Here is a 19,761-nt window from a genome sequence, read left to right on the forward strand (position 1 = left end):
TTCCTATTACAAAGCAGCTATCCATTTTCATCCTCCAGTTTTGGATGTAATGTTTTAGCGAACAAGTTTTAAGATGCTGTCCGACCAGCGATGACATAACAGTTCATATCATTGGTTTATCACATTGATAGGCCTTAATACAGGAAAAAAAAACAATGAAAGGAATTTTAAGACAATTTCGCTTTCAAACAATTAAACACATTAGTTACATACATATTTTTTATAAATACATGTTTGCATCAAAACTCTACTGTTTTGCAAATAATTTGTCAGACCACTTGTGATACCTTTGTGGCCCACAGTTTGGGGACCACTGTGTTGGGAGTCAAACACTTTATAAAACTTAATACATATCATAGTGAGGAACAAGATTGATTCTCACCAGCTCAGCATATTTCCTCATCACATCTTCCAGTTTCAGGTTCTTCAGACTCTGCATGACAAGAGAGACGTCTGTAGAGAAAGAGAGAAAGAGTGGAAGTCATAAAAAATGACATAGTGACAGATAATTTCTTGTAATACCTTGTGTCATCCCTTACTCTGTAATATATGTAATAATATAAATCAGTATTATTATATAGGCTATTTATTTTTTGGGGTTTTCACTCCATACAGTCTAAAGGTCTCTGTCCATGTGTTGTTTGATTATAAAGCAGGTCTAAGTTTTATATTAATACTGTGAAAGTACCAAAGCCTCAGTCCACGGAGAACACTTTGCATTTTCCGGTCTCACCTGTCTCCGTGGTAACTGTGACGTCATCTTTTGCCTCCTCCTTCATCTTCTCCATCTCTGCCTCTACCACACTCTGATACATTCAAAACAATACACAACTTTATTTGCATTTACACTCCCATACATCAACAGCAGCTAGAAAACTATGGAGCAACAGTTTGGTGTGAACGCTGGTTCTTGACCCACCTGTTTGTCCAGGAGACTGGCTGCTGAGCCGTGGGTGCTGAGGATGTCCTCCAGCCGTCTGCTGAACTCCAGCATGGGGTCACAGAGGTCAGAGGAGGAGCCGCGGGCAGCAGGCCTCGCCGCCTCGCCTTCTGTGTTCTCGTTGTTCAAGGAAGCCACGTCAGGCTGGGGGGGCACCAGCACCTTTGCTGTTTTCACCGACGTCTCCATCCTCAGTGTTCTGGAAATAATGAAGAGAGGGATTTATAACGTCTTTTCCTTCACAATTCTGACTGAGATTTAATCTGCTTTTACCGAAGCTTGGGTCCATTCGTTTGGGTTGGTTCAACTCTGAGTCAAAGAATCTCTGCAGATTCAAGAGGGTTGGCTGTGATAGATCACAGCATGTCTGCCATGTAATTAAAAGGACATGGATTCAAATGTAGGAACAGACTAAGCCTCTAAACTCCTGTGGTGCTGCAGGCATCCCAGCAGCCTCTCTGATTTTATGCACACAGCTTCTGTGGATGGATGTCAGCTCTGTCATGCTCAACAAAAAATCTGGTTTGACAGTAAAGTGTTCATTTGCTGCAAACAATGTGATGACTGTAACTTTATTCACAACCTTCATGGATAATTACACGGTTGCTTTTGGTATTTCTGAATCTGAAGAAAGAGAAGCTTTTTGTCTAGCAAATCTGTGTGTGTGTGTGTGTGTGTGTGTGTGTGTGTGTGTGTGTGTCTGTTCCTGTGGAATATATTCAGTCTGTCCAGTAGCTGTTTATCCTCACAGCTCTGTTGCAATGGCGGCTGCCACCGTTATCTGTCGAGTTAAAATTAGCCATATGAGCCAGCAAACCCCCACTCTCTCTCTCTCTCTCACTCACACACACACACACACACACACACACACACACACACACACACACACACACACACACACTTCAGACAACACCTGTTGTGGTCTTGTCTATTCTGAGAGCATCCAAATATGGTAGACCTGCCTGTTACAGACGCAGACACACACACACACACACACACACACACACATACTATACATAACATGGGACATTGTGTTTATGTAACTTCAGCTACTTTGTCCCTTTATCTGCTGTCATATCACACACCACCCCTTGCTGTACAACCCCATACCCTACTAGGCTCCACCCACAGTGGTATCACAGTCCCGCCCCCTGGATTTCAAGCTGTTGACCACATCAACATAAACAACTCATGCTAATATTTTTACTCGATGAGTATATAAAATCCAAATGTGTGTCCAAACCCTGAAGCATAACAACAGACTTTGGACAAAATCATGGAAACAACCTGATGTTTGAAGTCACCAAATCACAATCGCAAAAACAAATAAAAGTAAAGTAAAATAAGTTTCATCCAGTTTATCTAATTAAAATAAAAACTAAATTAATATAGAAAATACTGATGCTAAAAAAGTTGTGACAGTCACCAGTTTTGGATCACTGTTGTCTGCTAAAACGTAATGTTTGTAACTCCAAGAATTTATCTTCCTATCCTTCAAATTAGGTTTTACATAGATATTTCATATCTACTGTATTTTTCCACTCTCCATGTCCATACTTTCCAATGTAACAACATGCGGTCAGGTTGAGCTGAAATAAATGACACAGCTAAACAACAACGAGGATTCATGACTGGTGAAGGTGGAATCAAGTGAAACAAAGATTGTTATTATTTCTAAAACCAGAAAGTTAATGAGTTTTACACCAAGATGGAGATGACTCACAAATGAGGCCAAAAAGTGAACAATCGATATATCTAACTGAAGCAAGGACAGTGATAAAATGAACACAAACATTAAAATTTTACAAAAATTCATAAAATTAAAATCCTCACACACGTAACACTTTGAGTTTAACCACGTCTTGACTCAGTTTTAGTATCATTTTTGTATAAAGTTTTTTTCTGTCAACTTCCTGCCATAAGCAACTATACACAGTACCATCAAGTGTAAAAAAAAAATAGTATTCAAATCAAATTATTTTAATAATGATTTTTATTTGCAGTGCATTTGAAAGCCTTGGAATCTTAGGACACAGTGACAAGGCAGGATATTTAAAGACTTACAGGCACTGACAGTGACAAAGCATCTTATTGTGCCATGGCGGCCATGATGGAAACCTTCCATGTGTTTTTATATTGAGTGTTAGAACATTAATATCAAACAGTGAAACGAATGAGTACATTAGCATATCAGTATCCACAAAAACCTACTAGAAGGTCAATTCAGTGCCTGAAAAATGAAAAAAAGTTTCCCACCCCCCCTAAACCCGTTGACTAAAGGAAATGAGCCGAAGCACAGAGACAGAAAAAAGTGACACCTCTGCAGATACAGTTTTACAAACATGAAAAGAAACACTTCAGTAAAACATTTCAGAGAGAGGAGAGAATGAAATTAGTCTTACCAGGATCAGTGGAGTAAAGGAGAGGAGGTGAAGAAGAGACAGAGCAAGGCAGAGGAAGGAAAGAGGAGGAGGAGGAAGAGGAGGAGGAGGAGGAGGGTCATGCTGACGGGACAAACGACAGCTGACCCCCAAAATAACCTGAGAGGCTCAGTTCACACTCAGAGCTCAGGGCCATGAGGGTGTGTGTGTGTGTTTGTATTCATACAAGAGTGTGTTCTGACTGTGAATGAAGGGGGGTGGGCGGTCTGACCTGGCTCACATTCCCAAATACAAAAAAACCTCAATACATACAGTTTGTGGTTGACGGTGACTGACTGATATCAACAGATCACTGATCACTTTACCAGGTGATGACATTTCTGCTTCTATAAACTTTTTTGGGCCATCTGTTCTGTTTTATGGACCAGTCTAAAAGAAAACAGCTACACAAGTTAAATCAAGGAATAAGAAAGGAGCAAATATATATTTATGTTACACCAAAAAAATATATTATGTTATATGTTTTTCTCTGGATGCTTTCACCTGCTCAGGCTTCTAAATATCATCCAGATCAAAAAATTGTAAGAAAGAGGAAACACTCTAGGTCGGTGGTAGATATCGTCTCATTTCAAAGTGAATTGAACATTCACTGAATAGAAACATCATGGAATTATAACCTAAGATAATTTGCAGCACTTTTCCTTAGATTGCCTTCTTAGATTGCCGTCTTTTGTTTTATTGTCACTATGGTTAAGTCTTTTTTTGAATAAAAATGAATAAAGTGTGATTGACTCCCAACACAGGTCTTCATTTGACTAAATATCAGCAGATTATGGAGGGAAATGTACTACAGGCAGTCAAGAATATGAGAGCTAACAGAAGCTGGTTTCTATAACAGTTTATAATTTTCTGATAAAAATCCATACGTGAACAACAAAATCACGATTTTGGGAAGATGGTCACTCTGGGCTTCAATAGCCACATTTTCAAAAAGATTTTATTCTATTAAAACAATGCTTGAAGCTTTGGTGTTGTCTCTATGGAAGTCCTGAGAGGCAAGTGAAATATATATACATATAACTTTTTTTTTGCTAGGATCATTTTTCTCAGTTGGTGAACGGGGTCAACTTTGATTTCAGCAGCTGACCTACAGTCAGCGGAGTTTCTGTACACAGGAGAGACCTCTCAGACCTTCATGCGACACAATGACACTGAGGAACCAGAACAGATCCAGAACCCAGGATACAGAGGTTCGGTGAATGTGGTGTTGAAGGTGTGGAGACAGTCGGGTGTGTCCGAGGAGACGCTGTAGAAGGACAGAGTGCCGGTAGGACAGTCCACATACACTGCCACTCTGTGAGACACAGAGGAGGAGGTGGTGATAGGTTCCACACTGTTATCGTGACAGACAGAGTAACTATCATCATCATCAGAGCAGATCAGACTCCAGGACTGATCATTTCTTCCAAACAAACAGTCATCACTGTCTCCTTTCCTTCTGATTCCTCTGTAACTCACTGATATATGAACCTCTCCTCTCCATTCGACCTCCCAGTAACAGCGATCGGTCAGACCATTACTACACAGCAGCTGAGGCCAGTGGTCAAATCTGTCTGGATGATCACGATATGACTGATTCTCTTTCACACATGTCACCTCCTTTTCAGAAAGCTCCAGGTTTCCATTTACTGTGTTTGGGTCCATCTCTAGTTCACAGGAATCTGATGGAGAGAAAAAGAATTTAAAGATCACTGGAAGACTGAAAAACACACAATCAGTGATATCGACAACAACATTAACAAACAACGTTTTCTTATTAGGTTTCTATCTGTCAGCCTATTTTCCATTTCCAACTTATCTATAGTGGCCCTGAGAGCCGAACACACAGCAACTTAAGTAAACACATGAAAATAGACAAAACACAAACTAATTCATCTTCATTAGTTAGACAACACATGTGCTGCAAATACTCAAGCAAATACAGAAATGTGCTGCAAAATGGCACATGCAACAGCGGCTGGGATCCATTTGATGTTTGAGCTTAAAGGTTTTGTAAAAGATCATCACTGCAGCTAGATGTCGCACTAGACCACCAGCATCTCAGACCAAAACATATGCTTCATCAGCCACACCTCCAGCCTCCGCTTAAGAAGCCAGAGCAGATCGACTCCAAGGTTGGACTGGGAAAGAAATTCAGAAGGGAATGCAGTGGAACAAATGACACTGAAGGAGCCTTTAAAGACACTGATAGAGCTCGTAAAGACACTGATGGAGCCTTCAAAGACACTAATGAAGCTTGAAAAACTTAAAAACTTTCTGGATGTTTTGACAGTCAACAGGCCAACCAGGATTTGAGCTTGTATCCCCCATGGTCACTCCCCCTGTGCTCCAATCTTTTTCTCTGTCTGAGGTTTTACATGAAAAGATTTGATTTATTCGAGGGTTTAACACTGGGGACTCAAACACAGGAACATCCCACTTACTCAGACAAAGAAGAGAGAAGCTTGGAGTGGGTGTGACACATTTTACACCATTACTCCTTGATATACTTAGAAAATAGATTAAATAGAAAATTGTGCTATATTATTGTTTATTATTGTTGTTATTGTTTGTTTCTCGTTTACAGAGCCTTTAAGAGCAGCACCTGTGATTTTCTATAAAATCACAGTCAAAAAACCAGAAGAAACAAATTAAGCTTTCTGTTGGCTACAGAAAAAAAATTCATTAGTTCTGTTGGATAACTGTTTTCAGTTTGTCGTGTTTGGGGATTTTAAATTGATTGATAGAATCATCAACATCAACATCTTTAAAACCACAATGACAAAAAAAGAAGTCCTGAATGAAACTCTGGAAAAAATTCATCTTTGTACTTCAGTCAAGAAAATCTAAAACTCTTGTGTAACATGTGAAGTTTTGTTCCCATGAGTCAAACTCACACTTCTTCATATCACGTCTCAGTGTCTGTGGTCCACCATGGTCCATCCTGAAAGAAAAATCAAAGTCTGAATTAAGTTCAACCACCTTCACTCGTATCCACCATGAAACACGACGCAGAGCTCATCAGTTGGTCAGAGAGACAGAGAAACAGTGAGAGCTGCTGTTCTCTACATACCTGAGAGTGTCCAGTCGCCAGTGTGGATCCTCCAGTCCATCAGAGAGCAGCTTCACTCCTGAGTCTCCTGGGTGATTGAAGGTCAGGTCCAGCTCTCTCAGATGGGAGGGGTTGGAGCTGAGAGCTGAGGCCAGAGAAGAACAGCCTTTCTCTGTGACCAGACAGCCTGACAGCCTGAACAAACACACAAATGCTTGATTTCAGGTCAATTACAATGGATTCCCTTGTGATACATTATTAGAGTGAAATCTTCACCTGAGAGTTTCCAGTTTACACTGTTGACTCATCAGTCCATCAGAAAGCAGCTTCACTCCTGAATCCTGCAGGTCATTGTGACTCAGGTCCAGCTCTCTGAGACTAGAAGACTGTGAGCTGAGGACTGAGGACAGAGCTTCACAGCTTTTCTCTTTGAGATTACAGCTACTCAGTCTGAAGAGGAATCAGCAAGACAAATGAAAGGAATTTAAAAAAAAAAGATTTCTTTGACTTATAAAAGAAAAACAGTTAATCTGGATACATGTGCACTTACAGAGCTTTGTTGGAGGCTTTGACCACTGGCACCAGCTTCAGAAGAGCCTCCTCTGAAGCAGAGTATTTCTTCAGGTCAAACACGTCCAGATCTTTTTCTGGTGACAGTAAGATGAAGACCAGAGCTGACCATTGAGCAGGAGAGAGTTTCTCTGTGGAGAGACTTCCTGGTTTCAGGTACTGTTGGATCTCCTCCATTAGAGAATGATCATTCAGTTCATTCAGACAGTGGAAAAGATTGATGCTTTTCTCTGGAGACAGATTCTCACTGATCTTCATCTTGATGTACTGGACTGTTGACTGATTGATCTCTGAGCTACTTCCTGTCTCTGACAGCAGGCCTCGTAGGAGTGTTTTATTGGTCTCAAATGAAAGACCAAGGAGGAAGCGGAGCAACAAGTCCAGGTCTCCATTTCGACTCTGTAAGGCCTTGTCCACAGCACTCTGGTAGAAAATGTTTTGTTTTCGTTTTTTTCTAAATACAATAGGAAAACAGAAGGGTGTTTGTTCTGACAGCAGATTGACTCCAGAGTTGAAGAAGGTCAGATGGACATGAAGAGCAGCCAGAAACTCCTGAACACTCAGATGGACGAAGCAGAACACCTTGTCCTGGTACAGCCTCTCTCCTCTTTAAAGATCTGTGTGAACACTCCTGAGTACACTGAGGCTGCTCTGATATCGATGCCACACTCTGTCAGGTCTGATTCATAGAAGATCAGGTTTCCTTTCTGCAGCTGCTCAAAAGCCAGTTTTCCCAGAGACTCAATCATTGTCCTGCTCTCTGGACTCCAGTGTGGATCTCTCTTAGATCTTCCATGATACTTGATGTTTTTCAGTTTGGACTGAACCACCAGGAAGTGGATGCACATCTCAGTCAGGGTCTTGGGCAGCTCTCCTCCCTCTCTGGTTTTCAACACCTCCTCCAGAACTGTAGCAGTGATCCAGCAGAAGACTGGGATGTGGCACATGATGTGGAGGCTTCGTGTTGTCTTGATGTGGGAGATGATCCTGCTGGCTTGTTCCTTATCTGTGAACTTCTTCCTGAAGTACTCCTCCTTCTGTGGGTCAGTGAACCCTCTGACCTCTGTCACCATGTCAACATACTCAGGAGGGATCTGATTGGCTGCTGCAGGTCGTGTGGTTATCCACAGGCGAGCAGAGGGAAGCAGTTTCCCCCTGATGAGGTTTGTCAGCAGCACGTCCACTGAGGTGGACTCTGTAACATCAGTCAGGATCTCAGTGTTGTGGAAGTCCAGAGGAAGTCGACATTCATCCAGACCGTCAAAGATGAACACGACCTGGAACTGATCAAACCTGCAGATTCCTGCTTCTTTGGTTTCAGTGAAGAAGTGATGAACAAGTTCCACCAAGCTGAACCTTTTCTCTTTCAGCACATTCAGCTCTCTGAAGGTGAATGGAAATGTGAACTGTATGTCCTGGTTGGCTTTGTCTTCAGCCCAGTCCAGAGTGAACTTCTGTGTTAAGACTGTTTTACCGATGCCAGCCACTCCCTTTGTCATCACTGTTCTGATTGGTTCATCTCTTCCAGGTGAGGCTTTAAAGATGTCTTCTTGTCTGATGGTTGTTTCTGGTCTGACTGGTTTCCTGGATGCTGCTTCAATCTGTCTGACCTCATGTTGATCATTGACCTCTCCAGTCCCTCCCTCTGTGATGTAGAGCTCTGTGTAGATCTGATTCGGAGGGATTGGGTTTCCTGCTTTAGCAATCCCCTCAAACACACGCTGGAACTTCTTCTTCAAGTTAGACTTCAGGTTATGCTGGCAAACTGTAGCATGGCTTTCTGAATGACAACACAGCAAAATACATAAATGAATCAATTATAAAGTCGATATGTCAACATTTCATCCCCCTGAAAAAAGAGTAGTTTATATAAGAATACATTTCCCTCCGTCTATTGAGATGTTAGTAAACTCCCCATATGTGCATCATGTTAAGGCTTCAGAGAAATCCTCTTACTGCTCTGCAGACAGTCAGCCAGCTCCTCCTGCTTCATTTCCCTCAGGAAGTTCAGTGTGATCTTCAGAAATGCCTCTCTGCTGCTCCTCCTCTGCTCTTTATCCTCACTGTCCAGCCCCTCCTCATCCTCCCTCTGATTCTGTAAGCATTCTGGGTAATCTGTTCTCAGGACCCTCTGGACTCTCTTCAGCTCGTTCTTCACAAAAGTGACAACGTTCTCCTCCAGCAGCTGGAACAGATGATAAACTGAACATTTCATTCAACTGGTAGAACACAACATGTGACTCATGTCAGTCTGAAGGCCTGCTGGTCTAAACAGAGCAACATCGAGACTGTTAAGACCTGAATCGTAGTTCAGCGTTTAACCTGTGTTTGCTGTAGTTAAATAATAAAAGTGTGATTGTAGATGTACAGACCATAAATATGGAGTCCAGGTCTGGTTGATGCTGCTGGACAGACTGATCACTGCGGACCTCTGAGCTCTCCTGCTGAACTCTGTGGAGAAAACATCAAGGAAAATGAATAACTCCAATATAACACAACTTATTAAAGGTGACTGATGAGTTCAAATTCCTCCAGTGATGAAAGTAGGATGCCCATGAGTCAAGAGGAAGAAGGAAATTCGGATTGTCAGAAGAGTTGAATGGTTCAGTAACAATCTGTGCCGACCTAACTAACTGAAATATTGCAAATGTCCCCATTGAACGAAGCTCCTGCCATCCTGATCACCCCTAAGAGGGAAGACCTCAGCATCACAGATCTTTGATTCTGTACAGAGGAAGCTGGTAGAGCAGTTTCTTGGGCAGGGATGAGCTGGCTAGGGGATGTAGAGTCTTTGCTGACCACTCAATCTGCATAGCATTCATATTGCAAGGATCACAGGTTTGGCTATGATTAGAATCATCAGGACCACATCAGAGGCAAATAGGGCATCTGTGTAGGCATGCAGCTGGCCACCAACATTGTTAGAAATTGAGATTTGGTTGAAGGTATGTTGTAAGGTTACCATAATCCATCGTCTTCCAAATATCTCATGCCAACACCAACTTGACACATAAGGTACTGACATTCTATTCCTGACCAGAAACCGATGTTTATTAAATGTCACAATGTCAATTGGCCGATGTTGGGTCTGAGCTCTGGGCACCATAAATGTTAGATCTTCGTCTATTAATTTATTGGCTATCATAAATTAAGAAAATATTCATATTAAAAATATTCATATTAAATAATAACTTTTATATTAATTTAAGTCCTCGGGGGCACCAGCCTAAACTCATAGCCAATATTGTTTCAGTTTCAATTTATTACCACTAATATGGAACTCTGAATAATTGAATAATGAATAATTTAAAAAGCCTCCAGATGGCGATGGACGAGAACGAGTGATTTGTGTCACAAGTCATGGTCTTGTCAGTTTTAGCTGGATCACCTTGTTGAAGGTGATTGATGCTAAAAGACCAAAACTGCCTGATGACCCCAGGTCACATCACTCACGAGGTGAAGAACTCTGGGACCATGGGTCTGTCTAGATCAATCTCCCTGCTCAGTGCACAAGTGATGATATGTTTTACTCTCATCAACAGAGGATCACAGAGTTCCTCCTCAACAACTACAGTAACAAGTCAGGGTAGAGAGAAATCCCAGAATGCCAGAGTACCTGGAACACACAGGGGAAGTCATCCAGCTCATCAGGGAGGAATGTGAGAACAAGGGAAACCTGGTTGTGTTGTGGTTGGAACTCACAAATTCATAAGGATCCATAGCACTCAGGCTAATCAAGATTGCGCTGGACCTCCTGAAAGATCCAAGACCTTAATCTGAAAAAGTACAGAACCTTCAGCCTCACTTTTGGGACAATGTCTTTTTATTTCCCCAACAAGGAGAGAATACGCGGTTGCACCAAAGAAGGTAAAAAAGCTGAGACTGACTGCAGAGGCACTATAATCAAAAACAAAGTACGTAGTAGGAGGTTGTGGACCAAGACACGATTCCTCCTCTCAGGAGTCAGACAATAAAGTTCTAAATTCTTACTTTCCATCAGCAGCTTGTTCAACTTTAAATAAAACAAGATGATCCATAGTCAGGTCACTCTTCATGAACACACAGGGGAGGGGGATGAGGTGTATGCATTTCTGATATTAGCATACAACAAGTCCAAAGTTTTATTGTCCCTGGTGTGACAATCCACATACTGGGTGAAGGTAGGAAGAGCAGAGGACAGGGATGTGTGTGGTTGAAGTCCCCAGAGATGAGGAGGAGGGATTGGGGGTGCTGGTTTAGGAGTTGAGAGACAACACTATGGATTTGGTCTGTGGCTGCAGCGGCGACGGCCGAGGGGGGGGTGTACACAGTCACCGCAATGACATGTGAAAACTCTCTCTGGAGATAGTATGGCCGCATGCTAACCGCTAGCAGCTCCAAGTCTCCAGTGCAGAGATGTTCCTTGACACTGATGTGTCCAGGGTGGCACCATCTCTCATTAACGAACACAGCAACCCCTCCTCCCTTCTTCTTACCGCACTCCGTGGTTTTCCTGTTTGCCCGTACCAGTTGAAATCCGTTCAGTGTGACATGTGAGTCGGGAAAAAGACATGAAGGTGTCTGTGTCAAAATGAGAAAGCCGATGTTTTTATTCAGTTGGTTTTAATTTCTGTGAATAGTTTTTTAAGTACATTTTGTTATATATTTTGATGTCTCATTCATTTAGGAAATTAAAGAAAACACTACTCAAAAATGAACTGAAACTATTAGACAGATGTCTCCCTCATCAAACCCACTGGATATAATACCCATCAAATTCTTATTAGAGGTTCTAGATACAGTAGCCCCATACCTGCTCTCAATCACTAAGGGTTCCTTTTCTAACTGAAAATTTGTTCTGTCTATTTTTCTCCTCTCAAGCACTGTATATGTTATTAGGTGTCTCAGGGCTCCACTCTAGGACCAATTTTATTTTCTCTTTACTCCCTTCGGGCCAAATTATTAAACAGCACAATATTTCATTTAATTGCTATGCTGATGATACTCAGCTGTGTTTTTTCTGTAAACCATGTGGATCATCACTGCATAACTGCCTAGCTCTAGTGGTCCAAGGATTGGATTGAAATACATTTTCTTCAGTTCATCTCCTCTAAAACAGAAATCCTTATATAGGCCCAGAGCTCACTCATAGCCAAATTCTACCTGCTCTTGGATCTCTAGCTCAACATGTGGAACCCACTGCTAAATACTTTGGAGTTATTCTAGACCAGGAGGACTGGAGGTGGATGCAAGCGCATGGAAGAACTTCCTCCAGTTGTCTCATTCGCTAATGTTTGTGATTCATAATCACAACTGTTTAGTTAGGAAGCAGGTTCCAGTGTCACATTTGTGTGTTCAGTATTGTTAAATTACTTGCCCACAGACATTCAACTTACTTTGTAGTTTGCAAAGATATGTTGTTGGTGTGATGTTAGCTACAGTAGAGGAAGAATTGTGAGTATCACTGTCTGTATCTGGTGTGCTATGTATGGGAAGTCATCCTCGTGTTAGCTTTGTAGCAGCAACTGTAGCCACAGTCTGCAGTTTCATTGGTTTCCCTGTATCATGTTATTTATTTTTACAAAGCGTAAATGTTTTATAGCCAAAAAGACCTAAAAACACAAGTTTGCCAGCACAATGGATATATTTGGTTGGACGCATAATTTGAAATGCCATGCCAAGTCATTTCACTTTCCTTGTTAGCTTAGCTAACAAACCTATTGCTTCCTCTTCTGTGTCTGTAGTTTCATATAAACAGCTCTCTCTATTTTTTACTCTGATGTGTTTGTGTGCATGTTGTTTGTTTTATGTTTTATATCTTAAGATTTATTTTGCTTCAGCTATGTGACAGAGTACTCACTTCTATGTTGTGTAAATCGTGTCAGTGATTAGGCCATGAATTTGGGGGTCAGAGCTCTTAAATGAGCACTGATTGGAGGGGTGTATTTGTATTACTGTTCATTGCTTACATTACCTTATCTAAAAACAAAATTGGATGAAATAAACATATTTGTTGGAATAATGTTCACATTGACTCCTGAAGCTTTGACTGAACTAAATGACAACAACGATAAACAACAGAAGCAGGGCACAAGAGGAAACAAGACACTGCTCCAAAAATGTTACAGAAGGAAGAAGTAAAAACACAAATAGTTCATTGAGGGCACAGTCAGTGATTCAAATGAAAACCAAAGTGAAACCTCATCCACCACCAATATTTAAACCACAGGACTGAAGTTGCTGTCACTTCCAAAGACTATCCCTCCTACAAAGAATAAACAGACACTGAGGAACCCCATGAGTGGAACCCAAACCCAGGATACAGAGGTTGAGTGAATGTGGTGTTGAAGGTGTGGAGGTGGGTCAGTGTGTCAGAGGAGACTTTGTAGAAGGACAGAGTGCCAGCAGGAAAGTCCACATACACTGCTACTCTGTTAGAGAAAGAGGAGGAGGAGATGGATGTTTTTCTGTTGTTGTGACAGACAGAGTAACCATCATCATCAGAGCACCTCAGGCTCCAGGACTGATCATTCCATCCATATGGACACTCAGCACTGGCTCCTTTCCTTCTGATTCCTCTGTAACTCACTGATATATGAACATCTCCTCTCCACCTGACCTCCCAGTAACAGCGACCAGTCAGACCATTTCTGCACAACAGCTGGGGCCAGCAGTCAAATCTGTCTGGATGATCAGGATATGACTGATCCTCTCTCACATATGTCACCTCCCTCTTGTTGTCAGACAATTTGAGGTTTCCATTTACTGTGTTTGTGTCCAGTTCCAGTTCAAAGGCATCTGATGGAGAGAAAAAGACACAACACAGCTGCAGTTTATCATCTGTTGATTTATCAATAACTTTACTGGATTACTGGAAGTGAATCATTCAAACTTCCACTTCAGCACAAAGAAGCTCTGAACCATCTGCTTTCTGAAACTGTCATTACTTCCAGCAAAGAGCTCACATTTAGCACAAAGTTCTATAAGTAAGTTATAAGTCATAAGTAATGAATATCCAGTCAGAGAGCTGTGGGTCCACCAACTGTCTCTAAGCTGGTTTTCACTGACCAGGGGCCAGATGCAAAAAACTGCTGTTTTCTTCAGGATTATAAAGCTGTGGGTTCACCTGGTTCTGTTTCATGAACCTCAGTCACTGTGGAAGTTGACGCACATACAGGAGCCTCATTTCCACTCCCACAGTGAGACAGAAATTATGTCGACACACCCTGAATCATGTGTTTGTATATCAATACTTGTTTCTGCCTCAGCAGTCTGTCGACCTGTCAGTGAAAAGAGCTGCAAAAATCAAGAGCAGTTTTACCATCGAGCCACATCCATAAAGATTGTAATAATATCAGAGCAGCTGTCATTACACACAACACCACCACCCCCAAACACATCCACCCACACCCCTACAATTATCTGTTATGTTTATGACTTGTAGATTTTTGAACACTGAATTATTAAACACATCCAGAGAAGACAACTGAAGGTTTTCCTGAATACAACTTATATTAGTCAAAGCTTATGAACAGCACCTACATGCAAGTAAACTCTTCATTGACAGTCAAGAAAACCAAAAGAAACAAAGTCAGCTTTCTGTTGGCTCCACTGTTAATAAAATGTTTTGATTAGTTTTGTTGGATTACTGTGTTCAGTTTGTTGTTTTTATGGATTTTGAATTGATTGATTGAATTCTAACATCTATCCAGCCACACTGAGAAAAACAGAAGCTGAATCCTGAATTAAACTCTGAGAAATTCATCTTCGTACTTCAGTCAAGAAAATATAAAAATCTAGTTTAACACTCACACTTCCTCAGACCAGGTCTCAGTCTCTGTAGTCCATAATGGTCCACCCTGGAGGAAGAAACAAAGTCAGAATCAAATTCATCCACCTTCACTCAAGATTCATGAAGCAGAGTTCTTCAGTCAGTAAGAGAAACAGAGGCACAGTGTGAGAGCTGCTGTTGTCTGTCCATCTGTACATACCTGAGAGTTTCCAGTCTCCAGTGTGGATCCTCCAGTCCAACAGTCAGCAGCTTTACTCCTGAGTCTCCTGGATGATTGTAGCTCAGGTCCAGCTCTCTCAGATGGGAGGGGTTAGAGCTGAGAGCTGAGGCCAGAGAAGCACAGCCTTCCTCTGTGACCAGACAGCCTGACAGACTGAACACACATAAAATAAGAATCAGGAGAATGATTTCATATAATGATACATTTAAGAAGTTAGAAGTAAATTCAGACTCCAAGTCCCAGAGAAAGCACACCTATAAAAGTCTTTCCTTTTTTTTTAAAGTTATTTTTTCGGGCTTTTTGTGTCTTTATTGATAGTGCAGTAGAGAGAGACAGGAAATGGGGAGGCAGAGAGAGGGGGAATGACATGCAGCTAAGGGCTGTCCGATGTGGGACTCGAACCGGGGCAAACTGCAGCGAGGACTGGATGCTCATCCAACTGAGCTGCTTGACGCTCCAAAAAAAAAATTCTTCTTTAAGAAGGATTTAAAAGAGGGTAAGGAGAGTGGGTTCCCTAACAGAAAAGGCCTGGTCACCCTCGGTCTTCAGCCGAGATTGTGGAGTGGCTAAAAGAGCTTTGGCTCAGGACAGGTAGAGGCAGGGCACATAAGATGTCTGTAAATCTGAAATGCACTTAGGTGCAAGTGGAGAACCTTAAAAGTCATCAACAAAATCTTAAAATCTATTCTAAAATAGGATTAATGTGCTCTCTTCTTTTGCTTTTGGCAAGGGGCTGGCTGCTGCATTTTGGACAAGTGGTAAATTATGTAGACTCTGATGGCTCAGACATGTATAGAGAGAGTTACAGTAGTCCAAATGAGAGGAAATGAAAGCATGTATGACCCTCTCTAGATTCCTACTGGATAAAATTAGACTGATCTTGGAGAGTCGTCTGAGATTCAAGAAGCAAGACTGAGCAGATGTGGTAACATGCTTGTTCAGCCTTAGCTGGTTATTAAAGATGACATAAATGTTGGTGAAGGTGTTGTACACAGAAAATAACAGGGGCAGCTACTTTGATGCACATCATTCGGTAGCGGTGTGTTTTGGCCTTTACTGTCACTGTAAACTCTCTGAATTAAAATTACTTCCATGTTAAACAGTTTAAATATGACCTTTTTGCCAGAACTGAGTCGGAACCTTTACTCTTGAACTGAGATTTGTAGTGTTACAGAGCCTAGAACTGGTCTGGTAGCATCATAGGTTTGTATCAGTGATACAAGTTCTATATACACATTTAGAACATGTTTGTCTTACAGAGCGTCAGCTGAGTGCTGGTGGCCACCTCTCTGGAAACAGAGCTGTGTTGTTTATGTTTCAACCCTCACCTGTGAATTATTTCAGTAGTTGTGGGGATTATTTGCCTTTATTATTTATCTTTAATGTTTAAAAAGGTATGAATCCTGACCTGAGATTTTCCAGTCTGCAGTGTTGACACTCCAGTCCAGCAGATAGAAGCTTCACTCCTGAATCCTGCAGGTTGCTGTTACTCAGGTCCAGTTCTCTCAGACTAGAGGACTGGGAGCTGAGGACTGAGGACAGAGCTTCACAGCATCTCTCTGAGAGGTTACAGCCACTCAGTCTGAAAAGTAATCAGCAAAGTAAAACAAACCATTTACAAAAATGTGTTTTTTGTCCTGACTATAGAAGACAGACTAAAGATATAATTAATCTACATGCATATATTTACACATACAGAGCTTTGTTGGAAGCTTTGACCACTGGCAGCAGCCTCAGAAGAGCCTCCTCTGAAGCAGAGTATTTCTTCAGGTCAAACACGTCCAGATCTTTTTCTGATGACAGTAAGATGAAGACGAGAGCTGACCATTGAGCAGCAGAGAGTTTCTCTGTGGAGAGACTTCCTGATCTCAAGTACTGTTGGATCTCCTCCACTAGAGAACGATCATTCAGTTCATTCAGACAATGGAATAGATTTATGCTTTTCTCTGGAGACAGATTCTCACTGATCTTCTTCTTGATGTACTGGGCTGTTTTCTTGTTGGTTTCTGAGTTTGTTCTTGTCTGTGTCAGCAGACCTGGTAGGAGAGTTTGATTGGTCTGCAGTGAAAGACCCAGGAGGAAGCGAAGGAACAAGTCTAGGTGTCCATTTGGACTCTGTAAAGCCCTGTCCACAGCACTCTGGTAGAAGTGTGTCGATTTGCCTCCAAACACTTCAGTCCACCAGGAGGTTGATTGTTCTTCTGACAACAGATTGACTCCAGAGTTGAAGAAGGTCAGATGGACATGAAGAGCAGCCAGAAACTCCTGAACACTCAGATGAACAAAGCAGAACACCTTGTCCTGGTACAGGCCTCTCACCTCTTTAAAGATCTGTGTGAACACTCCTGAGTACACTGAGGCTGCTCTGATATCGATGCCACACTCTGTCAGGTCTGATTCATAGAAGATCAGGTTTCCTTTCTGCAGCTGCTCAAAAGCCAATTTTCCCAGAGACTCAATCATTGTCCTGCTCTCTGGACTCCAGTGTCGATCTCTCTCAGAACTTCCATGATACTTGATGTTCTTCAGTTTGGACTGAACCACCAGGAAGTGGATGTACATCTCAGTCAGGGTCTTGGGCAGCTCTCCTTCTCTGGTTTTCAACACCTCCTCCAGAACTGTAGCAGTGATCCAGCAGAAGACTGGGATGTGGCACATGATGTGGAGGCTTCGTGATGTCTTGATGTGGGAGATGATCCTGCTGGCCTGCTTCTTATTTCTGAACCTCTTCCTGAAGTACTCCTCCTTCTGTGGGTCAGTGAACCCTCTGACCTCTGTCACCATGTCAACACATTCAGGAGGGATCTGATTGGCTGCTGCAGGTCGTGTGGTTATCCAGAGGCGAGCAGATGGAAGCAGTTTCCCCCTGATGAGGTTTGTCAGCAGCACGTCCACTGAGGTGGACTCTGTAACATCAGTCAGGATCTCAGTGTTGTGGAAGTCCAGAGGAAGTCGACACTCATCCAGACCGTCAAAGATGAACACGACCTGGAACTGATCAAAGCTGGAGATTCCTGCGTCTTTGGTTTCAGTAAAGAAGTGATGAACAAGTTCCACCAAGCTGAACTTTTTCTCCTTCAGCACATTCAGCTCTCTGAAGGTGAATGGAAATGTGAACTGTATGTCCCGGTTGGTTTTGTCTTCAGCCCAGTCCAGAGTGAACTTCTGTGTTAAGACTGTTTTCCCGATGCCAGCCACTCCCTTTGTCATCACTGTTCTGATTGGTCCATCTCTTCCAGGTGAGGCTTTAAAGATGTCTTCTTGTCTGATGGTTGTTTCTGGTCTGAATGGTTTCCTGGATGCTGCTTCAATCTGTCTGACCTCATGTTCATCATTGACCTCTCCAGTCCCTCCCTCTGTGATGTAGAGCTCTGTGAAGATCTGATTCAGAAGGGTTGGGTTTCCTGATTTAGCGATCCCCTCAAACACACACTGGAACTTCTTCTTCAGGTGAGATTTGAGTTTACGTTGGCAGATTGTAGTATGGCTCTCTGAATGAACAAACAACAAATTAGATAAATAAATAAATTATAAAGTCAATATTTCAACATTTCATACCCCTAAAGAATGAGTATATTAATACATTTCCTTCCAGCTCTTGTGACGTTAGTAAATGTCTTGTTTATCCATCATGTTAAGTCTTTACAGAAATCCTCTTACTGCGCTGCAGACAGTCAGCCAGCTCCTCCTGCTTCATGCTCCTCAGGAAGTTGAGTGTGATCTTCAGTAATGCCTCTCTGTTGCTTCTCCTCTGCTCTTCATCCTCTTTGTCCAACACCTCCTCGTCCTCCCTCTGATTCTCTAAGCATTCTGGGTAATCTGGTCTCAGGACCCTCTGGACTCTCTTCAGCTCGTTCTTCGCAAAAGTGACAATGTTCTCCTCCAGCAGCTGGAACATATCATAAACTGAAAATTTCATTTAAACTGGTGGAACACAACATGTGATTCAGGTGTCAGTGTGAAGGCATCTTGGTCTAAACAAAGCAGCATTGTTTCAGTTGAGACCTGAGTGGTAGTTCAGCATTTAATCTGTGGGTGATGTAGTTAAAGAATAGAGTGTGATTGTTCATGTACAGACCATAAATATGGAGTCCACGTCTGATTGATGCTGCTGGACAGACTGATCACTGTGGACCTCTGAGCTTTCCTGCTGAACTCTGTGGAGAAAACATCAACTTTAAGGAAAATGAATAACTCCAATATAACACAACTTATTAAAGGTGACTGATGAGTTCAAATTCCTCCAGTGATGAAATGAGGATGGCAGATGACTGGGAGATGACTCGGTCAGGAGTCAAGAGGAACAAGGAAACAAGGATGTTTCACAGAAGTTGTACGGTTCAGTAACAATCTGTGCCCATCTCAGTAACTTAATACAGGACTATAAACGTCCCCCACCAAGCAGCTACCATCCTGATCCCCCATCAGAGGGAAGACCTCAGAATCATGCAGCTTTACTCTGTACAGAGGCCAAATATCAGGAGCTGGTAGAGCAATGCCAGAGCAGAGATGGAGAGCTGGCTGTGGACACATAGAGGGGAAATTTAGAGGCTTCACTGGCCACTGCATCTGCAGAGCATTCACACTGCATGGATCACAGGGTTGGCAAGGATTAGAGCCATCAGGACACGACCTGCTGAAAAAAAACAGCCCACAACCAGGATGTTCACAGACGACCTCAGAGTGACCACAGCATCACTCCTGGGCAGCAGAGAAGTCATCCAGGATTGGTAAAAATCTTATTACTTTAGCAAAAACAAGCATCAAGCCAGTTAATTCTAGGTCCAT

General features: G+C 42.2%; 3 protein-coding genes across 6 annotated transcripts in view; all 3 read right to left on the bottom strand.

The window, feature by feature from the left end:
• txlnba (taxilin beta a) overlaps nt 1-4,165 on the bottom strand; it is a 10,893-nt gene extending 6,728 nt beyond the window's left edge. For both annotated transcript variants that reach the window (XM_023411077.2, XM_023411076.2), the window contains exons 1-4: nt 3,343-4,165; nt 920-1,139; nt 734-806; nt 383-453 (exon numbers count right to left, since the gene is read on the bottom strand). In XM_023411077.2, coding sequence (XP_023266845.1) covers nt 383-453; nt 734-806; nt 920-1,129 — 354 coding nt within the window. In that variant the 5' untranslated portion in view covers nt 1,130-1,139; nt 3,343-4,165. The remainder of the gene's footprint in view (nt 1-382; nt 454-733; nt 807-919; nt 1,140-3,342) is intronic.
• A 135-nt stretch (nt 4,166-4,300) lies between these two features.
• LOC111658522 (protein NLRC3-like) lies at nt 4,301-18,709 on the bottom strand. 3 transcript variants are annotated; one of them, XM_087175327.1, is made up of 7 exons: nt 18,634-18,708; nt 16,670-18,464; nt 16,382-16,555; nt 6,689-6,862; nt 6,434-6,607; nt 6,258-6,304; nt 4,301-5,042 (listed from the first exon to the last, which is right to left on the bottom strand). In XM_087175327.1, exons 1-7 carry the CDS (start codon nt 18,668-18,670, stop codon nt 4,507-4,509), a joined length of 2,937 nt encoding a protein of 978 aa, XP_087031453.1. In that variant the 5' UTR covers nt 18,671-18,708; the 3' UTR covers nt 4,301-4,506. The 3 variants fall into 3 exon arrangements, with proteins under 3 accessions (XP_087031453.1, XP_087031452.1, XP_087031454.1); XM_087175328.1 differs by lacking the exons at nt 4,301-5,042; nt 6,258-6,304; nt 6,434-6,607; nt 6,689-6,862 and adding exons at nt 13,209-13,759; nt 14,774-14,820; nt 14,953-15,126 and having other exon boundaries at nt 18,634-18,709; XM_087175326.1 differs by lacking the exons at nt 16,382-16,555; nt 16,670-18,464; nt 18,634-18,708 and adding an exon at nt 6,963-7,519.
• On the bottom strand, nt 7,543-8,481 carry LOC147818842 (protein NLRC3-like). The gene has a single exon (XM_087175329.1). It carries the CDS (start codon nt 8,479-8,481, stop codon nt 7,543-7,545), a length of 939 nt encoding a protein of 312 aa, XP_087031455.1.
• Nucleotides 18,710-19,761: the final 1,052 nt, after the last annotated feature.

Source organism: Seriola lalandi, unplaced genomic scaffold (genome assembly GCF_002814215.2).
Source record: "Seriola lalandi dorsalis isolate HSWRI2012SDOR001 ecotype SW California unplaced genomic scaffold, Sedor1 jcf7180002054448, whole genome shotgun sequence".
Classification (NCBI taxonomy): domain Eukaryota; kingdom Metazoa; phylum Chordata; class Actinopteri; order Carangiformes; family Carangidae; genus Seriola; species Seriola lalandi.